The following is a 9818-nucleotide window of genomic DNA, read 5'->3' as shown; positions in this document are numbered from 1 at the left end:
CCTCTAGCCCCTCACAGATACATTCCTTCAACCTCTACCATGTCCCCCATTCTCAAGTTGATGAACACTTTTTCTTGCTTATTATTGTTATGTACACACATACACATATATTCATATTCATATACATATATATTTTTCTATATAAACATATGTGTATGCAAATATATAAATGCAATCTACTGAGTTCTTTTGGTTTTTCTGTTTCTGTGTTTATGGTTACAGAGTATGAATCCTTCTTCAAAAAAGGCTCTCTTTACAGCAAATAGAGATCATCACAGAAATCAAGAATTGGACACAATTCAGAGATCAATAGATATATCATTAGGAGTCCAGCTCCAACAGATATGTTTATATCACAGCTCTGGCATCTGTGGCCCAGGGAACATCAAAGAAAAAGATTATAAGAGCCAGGACATCTACAGTGAAACAGTTTCTCCTAGAACTGTCGAGAGAAATGGCCTATCTCAAAACCTGGAATAAGTAAGATCTTAAAAAATGCTAATTGAGAGACAATATTTCCCCAGGACCCTCAGTTTATCATTCAATACTAAATGGTGAGCCCTGAAACCAAACTTAAAACTACTGAAAAGTTTCTGCACCCTGATAAGCCTCTCCGCCAATGCAGCAGTCCAAATCAGACAAAATCAAACTGAATAATTAGAAAAAGCCCAGGTTTAATGGATATAACGCTCCCAGATGATGTTCCAGTCCCCCAGAGAGGAGGCAGGAAAGGAAGACTGGAAACCACATGTCTGTTTTCTGGGGGTCAGTTTAAATACCCTGTGAGAGTGGTCTTGAGGTGGAGGGGGGTCATCATTTGTCAAGTTTTCTGAGATGCAGCAGTGTTTGGAGAGAGATGGGAGGGCTTGGGATGGAGCTTCTGCCAGAACATTCCAGACTCTTTGGGTGTATAGATGCCAGAGCTGGGGTGAAGCTTCTATCAGAACATTCCAGACTCTTTGGGTGTATAGATGCCAGAGGCTGGGGTGAAGCTTCCACCAGAACACAAACAATGACACAAATTCAGTAGTTTGTGTTTATATATTTATGTGTATGTGTGTGTATATGTACACACACACTATATATACACACATTATACATATATATTTTGTCTTAGGTATACACACACACACACACACACACACACACACACACACACATATATATATATATGAGACATAAAATTATTGAAAAAGAAGCCATTATCTGGGCAGTGGTGGTGGCACATGCCTTTAATCCCAGCACTCAGGAAGCAGAGGCAGGCAGATCTCTGTGAGTTCAAGGCCAGCCTGGTCTACATGAGCTTGTTCCAGGACAGGCTCCAAAACTACAGAAAAGCCCTGTCTTGGGAAAAAAAAAGAAGAAGAAGCCATCAATTTGAGAGGGAGATGGGAGTTATCAGGAGAAAGAAAGTGGAGGGGCCAGTATAATTATACTTAATTTTTGAAAAGCTTCTATTGTGTAGGTATTTGATAAAATAGTTCACATATAAAAGTCAAACTTGCATTTAAACAATACTACATGAATAAAACATGTGGTCATGTTGAATGATAAAACAGAAAATGAAAGCAAAAACCTTTTCCTAATCTTAGATGAAACATTGCTAAATAGAAATATATGTTTTTGAGATGTGCAATTTGATGATTTTATACACATCTATCTTATGATTTCACTGTTAAAATCAATGGGCATTGATCATTGTTAGGATTATGCTGACAGGATGAATCTAGGCAGTACCCTAGCCAGCCCAGATGTCACTGTGCAGATGCAAAGGCCCTTTTAAGAGCGCCATCTGCTCTTGTTCCACCCCCATTCTTCTGAAGAGACAGAAGTCTTATTTCTCCTCTCATTCTCTCCCTCCCCTCTACACCCTACCCTTATCCCATTACCCTCCTCTAAATTAAGCTCCACACTCAAGGTATGCCTGAGGGTGGATTTGTCTGTCCCCACCCATCATGGGATCTGCAAAAGCCTCATTCATACCATTTTACAAAACTCATCAACAAAGTTTGCTCATTTCTTTCTTTTCAGTAAAAGCATTTAACACACATACTTTCTCCTGATGGATCTCAGCTTTGTGATGTAGTGTTTTTTTTTTTTTTTTTTTTTTTTTTTAACAGAAAGGGAACAGTGCTGGCTACGGGGGACACATACGAAAGGATGGAACTGCAAAAATTGTACACCACAATTTCTATACTTCATAGAACATTCAATGAAAATATTGGAGGATAAGGGTTGTATTCCCCAGAGGGCAGGGCTTTCTTCTGCCTTGGTGAGATAAGGGACAAAGACAGGAGATAAAGGAAGAGGGAGAGGGAGAGAGAAAGAAACTAGGGAAGTGAGGACAAGATTCTTGTCTTGGAGTAAAAGGACTGTCTCTGGATAGAGAGGAGACAGATGTGGCACATCTGGCACAAGAAGAAACCCCATGCTAGGATGAGGTGTTTAATTTTAATTAGGCATGTTAATTAAGTTTACCATAAGCCGCGTGGTGGCGCACGCCTTTAATCCCAGCACTCGGGAGGCAGAGGCAGGCGGATCTCTGTGAGTTCGAGACCGGCCTGGTCTACAAGAGCTAGTTCCAGGACAGGCTCCAAAGCCACAGAGAAACCCTGTCTCGAAAAACAAAACAAAAAAAATAATAATAATCAGTTTACCATAGCTGCTTTGACAGCTGAGTTTTAATACTTTGATAGTTGGACCTCAGTAGTTGGTCTCAGGAGGAAAGATTAATCAAGTAAGGGAGTGGAATGGACCTTGGTGGCCTGCTTTAAGAATGTAATCTAACAGATTTTAGCAAAGCAGAGGGAACTGGGGAGAAGGGCAAGGCCCTACCAAAGCCCTAATGTTCCTTCATTCTCTACTTTTTTGTTTTATTATTGGGTGGTCAGGTGTTGAGTAAGTGAGCACCATTCTCTCTGATGGCTTCTTGGTGACATTGGGGTGGCATAGTTGTTATAGGACCCAAGGAAGGTGTACTGTTGTTTAAGATTTAGAGCAGGGTGTGTGAGCTGATGCCCAGGTTCTGTGGGATTATCTGAGTATAGGGAAGTGTGTTAGGTGAGGCTGAAGCAGGATGTAAGATCCTAAGAGACAGATGAGGCTTGTCCTGGAATTTTTAGAGCAGTCTGTAATTGATTTGAAATATGTTGGGACAGATAGGTTAGGAACAGAGGTAAAATTAAGGAGTTTAGAAAAAAATTGTTCTTGGATGTATATTTGAAACTCTTAGGTTTAATTGTTTCCAAGTCATATTTAACAAATCTCTGAAAAGTTTGAGGAGCAAGTATCTATTAAGTGTATTTGATACACAGCAGGCTAAATAAAGCTTGTTTCTGTAAAGCATAAACATAGTAAACTTGTCATTACAGAATATTACAGTTTGTTTTCTATGACTGAGTTTAAGCTCCAGGCAGTGTCGGGACGGGAAAGGGTTAATTAGTTAGGAAGGTGGCAAGGACTCTGGAGGAAGGAGGTGGGAGATAAGATGGGTCATAAAGTGATTAAAAGTGGAGAATTTGGTTTTAGGAAGGAAGGAGGGAGGAGTGCATCTCTGAAACAGTGTTAGAGTGGAGGCGAGCTGACATGGGAACAAGTGTGGACAGAGCAAGCACCGGTGGTGAATCTGGTTTGGGGACAGGAGGGGGCAGTCAGCATCAGACTGGGGGGCTCTTTGGAGTGACTGCAGAGAAGAGTCAGCTGGTCTCTGGAGATAGTTTAAGGAGGAGAGAGGGTGGAAAATGAATTTTAGTCGAAGTTTTGGAAGTGTAGGACAGAGTTAAGATATACAAAATTTTGGGATCCTGTGTTTGTGTAAGCTGCAGGAGGAATTTCAGGACAGGAAAGATTTAAACTGAGAACTGAGAACAAGGTAGGAGGAAGCCATGGCTGGCCTTGACCACAGAGGCTGCGTGGGAGGAGTCAGTGACCTGAAGCTGGGGGTAGGCTGGACAGGACAGAGGCCCAGGTTGTGGCAGACAGGGAGGAGGCAGGTGGATTTGTTTGGGTTATGGGTTGTTGAAGGTTGTTAGGGAGAGTTGGAGGTGTTGGGGGAGGAGGAAGGCAGGTTGGGAGAGGAACTCTGAAAAAAACAGCAAATCTGGTTTCAGAGCAGAAGGAAAAACAGGGACTGCTGTTAACAGTTCTAAACTACAGTGAAGATTTTTGTCAGCAGCTGCGAAGGGGGTGGGGGACAGGAAGTTGCCTATGGCAGTAGCTGCTGGGACCCCTAGGGCCTGAGTAGCAGGACCTGAGACTATGGTGCCTGGGGGGAGGGAGGATGGACACACAACTACAGTGGATATGGCTAGCTTGGTCAGCAGAGGTTACAGGTCGCTAAAGGTGCTGGCCATGGCTTTCCTTTGTTTACATTCCCTGGGCTATATCAGTTGTGGGGCAGTGAGCTTCTGTCCCTGCACAAACTTTCACAAAAATAGTAGATGAAACTTTCCCAGGTTTGTTCCATGTTTCAACAAGAACATCAGTATCTCCTTACACAAGAGGACCAGCATAGTTCACAATCTCAAAAGACATTAGAGACAGTGTCCTAGACCAAAAAGGTAGCAAGTAACATACTCTGTCATATAAGAAGAATGACAGACATGATCAATATGGGTTCTTTCTATGAATCAAGGTTAGTTTAAAAATTTCAAACATCAAGCTAATATTTTCCATGCACAAAAAGTAAAAGGGAAACATGTTTACTAGAAAAGATAAAAAGAATTTTATGAAAAGTCAGTATGTCTTCATAAATGTGAAAATTGACCAGTGTTCACTTATTGTAAATTAATTTACAGAAAACAGATGAAAATATTCTTCTGTTACATAAAGTGACATATTTATCCTAGAAATTTGTAATGGCATCAGTATTTTTTATGCCACATGTACTCCACAGTGCCCTAGGCAAATTCGTGGAGGTATAAAGATGGCTTGCTAGTAACAGTAGTGATGGGCACAATTCAGTTATAGAGCTGTAACTGCGAAGGGTATTACAAGAAAAGATGTCTTTATCTACAAACAGCTTAATGTTATAACTAGAAAATCCTCAGGGCACTTTCACAAGGAAAGTCTTGAGTGTCTCAAAGTCACTAGAGGGACAGTATATGAAAGCTAACCTAATTAAAAAGAAGCACTCAGAAAAACTTATCATCTGAGCCATGTGTGAATACCATAAATACATCATGAGAATGGAAAAACCCTAATCTACTAGAGAAATGAGCTTCCCCACCTCGTTTTCAGGTGATGTCCACTGTGGCGGTGAGAAAGGTAGATTTTTAAAGTTACTGACAAGCCAGGAGGGTTAAGGAAGTTGTTGTGGGCTAAGAAGCCTACACAAACACCACACAGGTCCTACCACCACAGAGACCTTTCATGATCTAACACCAAAACCATCTGAAACCTGCACCCACTGGGATATGGACAGGAAATCGCCCAATGCCCCAGACAGCCACACACACTAAGTACTGAGAGTGTGCTGCCAGGAGGGGAGTCACATAAATACCAAGAAAACCCAATTTGAAGACCTAGCTACACAGATCCGACCCAGCACCAAAACTGAGTCTAGACAGAGAGACTCTTTCTTGCCACCATGAGCAGCAAGAACTGTCCTCAGCTGGATAGAAACATAAAGTTGCAGAATTAAGCTAGCCTATTTCATGCAGCTATGGCTTAAGTGACTATAATTTATAAAGAATAAACCATGAATGAGGTGTCCAGGGGGTAATGACTGGAGGACAAACATGCAATCAGGTTTCTGGTGAGTCGCTTTCTCACTGAGGACATGTCGCTTCTGCTGTGGTTGAATATCCGGTATTGAGGTCAGAGAAAGAAGATGAGATGCCATCTGCTGAGGCCACAAGTCCTCTGAAGGAGGTTCTGTGAGGAGGGTCTGGCCCTAGAAGTGAAGGACTCCCAGTGGAGAGTCCTTGAGCAAAACTGGCCAGCCACAGACCACTCTCAGCTGAGAAGTTCCTTCTCAGGAAGACACTAGGACTATTTATTGCTAAGTCCTGGCCATTCATAACATGAAAATCATTCAGACAGATATAGAGATTCCATGGAATTGCTGCTTCTGTAAGAAGAGACTATAGCCCATCACTGGCCTATAAACCTAACACACAGGAAGCTGAGGGAGGGTGATAAGGGGTGTGTGGATTGTCTGAACTTCACGAGGCTCTTTTTCAAAAAAAATAATTAGAGAATATAGATCCTGCTTGAGCTATATCACTGGGAAAATCAAAGACAGTTGACTGGAAAGGGAAGTTCCTCTTTCTGTAATACTGCCGAAGTGACAGCATTGTGATAAGAGAGAGAACCCACCGCATAACAAGGCCACACCCTGTGTGTCTTCCCATCTGGCTAGGCTCTGTCTCCAGCCATCTACAAGGTTGTAGCCACAGATGTCATGCCTGGAACACTCACAGCTTTCCTCTGCCTTGGTGAGATGTGAAGAGGGGACAGAACATCCTGCTGTGGGGTGGGGCTTCACTCCATAGCCAGGCCTTGTTTTACCAAGGCACCTGAGGAAGTCAGAAGGCAACTGTGGAAGGGAGGGTCTACTCAGTCCTTGGGGACAAATCTCTCACACGGAACTCTCTTCCAGGACTGACTCTGGGCCTCAAGACCCCATTGCACACAAGTAAGTATGTCCTCAGGTTCTCAGGTCCTTCATCCTCACTGAGGACAAGGGAGCATCTCTGGGCAGTGGGCATGGAGAACAACAGATGCGGGCTGATGCTGTGAAATTGAAAAACATCCTGGGGCAGAGTATTGGGATCCAAAGCCTGATGTCCTATGGCATAGATATTGATTTCCTTGCAGGGTCACTTCCAAACCCTGTTCTCAGGGCTGAGCCAGGATCTGTGGTTGCCAATGGATCTCAGGTGACCGTTATATGTGAAGGAACCCCAGGTGCTCGGGATTACTATCTTTATCAAATTGGAAACCAAGGTTCTTTGCAGAGATTAACCCCAATAAAGCCTGGAAACATAGCCAAGTTTCTCATCCCAATTATTCAATGGTCCCATGCCGGGCGATATCTTTGTTTCTATCACAAGCCTCCTAGATGGTCAAAGAAGAGTAATACTCTGGAGTTGGTGGTGACAGGTAAGGGTTCCCAGCCTAAGTTTCCACATTCAGGAAAGGCTCTATCTGTTCTCAAGAGTGTTTCCCTCCCACAGCTCAACCCCGAGGGACAATGTGGGTTGTATGATTCCATGTAACATGTTACTTTCTTCTGTCTAGGGTACTTACTCCCCAAACCCATGCTATCATCCCTGACAAGCCTTGTGGTTACTTCAGGAGAGATCATGACCTTCCAGTGTGCCTCATGGGAGAGATACAATGGTTTTGTTCTGACCAAGGAAGATGAAAAGTTCTCCAGGCTCCAGGACTCACAGTATATAAACTCTACCGAACAGTTCCAGGCTCTTTTCCACACAGGTCCTGTGACAGTCAGTCATACAGGAATATTTAGATGTTACGGCTACAAAAATAGTACCTATATGTGGTCTAATCCCAGTGACTCCTTGGAAATACACATCGCAGGTGAGGTAGCCGCAGCAACTGTCTAATCATTTTTCAGACCCTTAAGCTCTTGTCCTTGAGGAGTACCATGTAGGAGGGTACCGAAAGAAACTCCTAGCTCTTGAACTAGAGTTTTGGAATGGTAAAGAAATATTAGCTGCAGGACATGATGGGAGGGGACTGATATGTTTCAGGAACCATCTGTCTTCCTTCAAAGGCTGTCCAGCATGCCCTCCTTCCTGACCTACCATAGTCCTATCCTGGAAAAGCACTAACCCATCAGTGTTTCTTTGATATCAGCTTCAATGGATTTGCTTTGTTCAGGGAAGAGAAGGAGGAACTGGCCTCTCCTGGCACCCTGGGCTACAATCCCCAATGGGTACTTGGGCTAACTTTCTCTCTGAGTCTCATGAGTGCTCCTGTCATTTCATGAGTGTTCCTGTCATTGGGCAAGTATAGATGACATGGAATACACCTATTCTCTTCTGAGAGATCATACCCCCACTGTCCTCTTGGACACCCTGATCATAAATTCAGAGCCAAACCAGTCCAGTCAGAGACCCGCAACTAGACAGGATGTGCTGTGGAAGTCCAGGCTGTGAAGGTCAAAACGAAGTATGTTTTTTCATAAAGGTACAGATGTAGAGATGAAGCTGAATCAGTGTTACCCAAATCCTTAGAGACTAGTGCTGGTGAGGTTTCAGCTCAGGTCAAGGTGAACAATTTTTCATCCATCCTTCTTCTCTCTAGGACAGCTTCATGACACACCTACCCTGTCAGTGCTCCCAGGTTCCAGAATGTCCTCTGGAGAGGATGTGACCCTGGTGTGTCAGTCATCGCATCGAAGGGATAGTTTTGTTCTGTCTAAAGAGGGGACTGCCCACTCACTTCTGTATTTAAGATCAGTGCTGCAAGATAAGCTATACCAGGCAAAATTCTTCATGAGGAATGTGACCTTTACCCATGGGGGCACCTACAAGTGCTATAGTTCTGAAGACTTATACCCCTACCTGCTGTCATACCCCAGTAATGCTGTGGAGCTTGTGGTTTCAGGTAAGTGTCTTTGACTTCTCTGAGCTAAAATGGTAACCCTTGAGCCTATGCTTGGAAGAACTCTTAGCTAGAATATGAGTGACAGGAAAGAGGGAGGGTCAGTCACATTGATATTCACCAGCCAAAGTTGAAGAACCTAACATTTGTCCTTTAAAGAATTCCCATTTCACCTCTATTAAAATTAAGAAATTTCTAAGTGGACAGCGGGAGACTCTTGGGTAAATATCTCCAAGGCAGATGTAAGACAATGAGAGACAATATCTCCAGGGTCAGTCTCTTTCCCTCACACTCCACTTGTTTTATTTCCCAGGATCCTCTGCAGACCCTGACTCCTTATCCAAAGAGCCCATTCCAACATTTGGTGAGTGTCACTGGCTTCTCTCTTGGGAGCTTGCTCCATCCCCAGGCTGCCTCCCAACTGATAGCACATCTATACCTGGTTGGTTACTCTGTCAACTCAGAATGTGTCTAAGGACCTAGAGGCCAAGCTGAGATCTCAGCAGCATTGTAGTATCCTAGAGTCTTAGAGCGTGGAATGAATAGGGGGACATCCATATAGAGATGTTAGAGCTCAGATTTGTAAGGAGCAGATGGGTACAGCGGAGAACAGAGCACCGAGCCCTCTATTTGTCCATCATTCTCCAGCATGCTTTGGAAACTAGGTTCTTGCCCATGAGAATCCAGGCCCTGGGAATACTGAGGAAAGTGTTGAGAATTAGGTTCTAGGGGTCCAGAGAAAATTATGGTTTGGTGCAGCCTTTTTTTCCTTTCTTTTTTTTTTTTCTTTTTTAGATTGGACTTACACAAGCCTTGACTCTGTCTGGGCCACTGTTTTTCAAAATGTGAAGGAGAGAAGCATAGTAAACATTTTTAAGTTCCTTTCAGCAGTGACCTATGTTGGGACTTCCCTTGACATAGGAGACTTCCAGAACCTGGTTCTGAAGTAAGCCTGTCCCCTATGCCAAAGTCATAGTGACATGTGACAGGGTGTAGAACAGGACCATAGCAGGGTATTCAGGCTACTTCCCTCTAGCTCGTGGGATTCATCCTTGGTGTAAGGTGCAGTGCCAGAAGTTAGATTCCATGGTTTCAAACCCCAGATTTACCTCTTCCAGGCGGGTGATATGGCATAATGTGGGAGGGGATGAACGCTATTGTATGATTGTGAGAAGGGCAGATAATGGGTGCAAAGACCCAGCGTAAGTCTTGCACACAGTAGATATTCAGGAGATAGCATGGTT

The 9818-nt window shown here is 43.5% G+C and overlaps 1 protein-coding gene across 1 annotated transcript; it reads left to right on the top strand.

Moving 5' to 3' along the window:
• Positions 1-6722: 6722 nt before the first annotated feature.
• Positions 6723-9524, top strand: LOC113455799 (leukocyte immunoglobulin-like receptor subfamily B member 3A). The gene is made up of 5 exons (XM_026778292.1): positions 6723-7104; positions 7243-7545; positions 8275-8577; positions 8888-8938; positions 9370-9524. The coding sequence occupies exons 1-5, from the start codon at positions 6723-6725 to the stop codon at positions 9522-9524; spliced, it is 1194 nt and encodes a 397-aa protein (XP_026634093.1).
• The last annotated feature ends 294 nt before the right edge of the window (positions 9525-9818 follow it).

The sequence above is a fragment of the Microtus ochrogaster genome, unplaced genomic scaffold (assembly GCF_000317375.1).
Source record: "Microtus ochrogaster isolate Prairie Vole_2 unplaced genomic scaffold, MicOch1.0 UNK123, whole genome shotgun sequence".
Taxonomy (NCBI): Eukaryota; Metazoa; Chordata; class Mammalia; order Rodentia; family Cricetidae; genus Microtus; species Microtus ochrogaster.
The sequence above is the reverse complement of the archived record's forward strand: the minus strand, read 5'-3'. Positions and strand labels throughout refer to the sequence as shown.

Bases quoted from the DNA above. Each gene is read 5' to 3' on its own strand.
- LOC113455799 (XM_026778292.1), top strand. From the start codon at position 6,723: ATGCGGGCTGATGCTGTGAAATTGAAAAACATCCTGGGGCAGAGTATT. The intron at 7,105-7,242 runs GTAAGGGTTCCC...TCTTCTGTCTAG, and splicing joins TCTGGAGTTGGTGGTGACAG to GGTACTTACTCCCCAAACCC. The intron at 7,546-8,274 runs GTGAGGTAGCCG...TCTTCTCTCTAG, and splicing joins CTTGGAAATACACATCGCAG to GACAGCTTCATGACACACCT.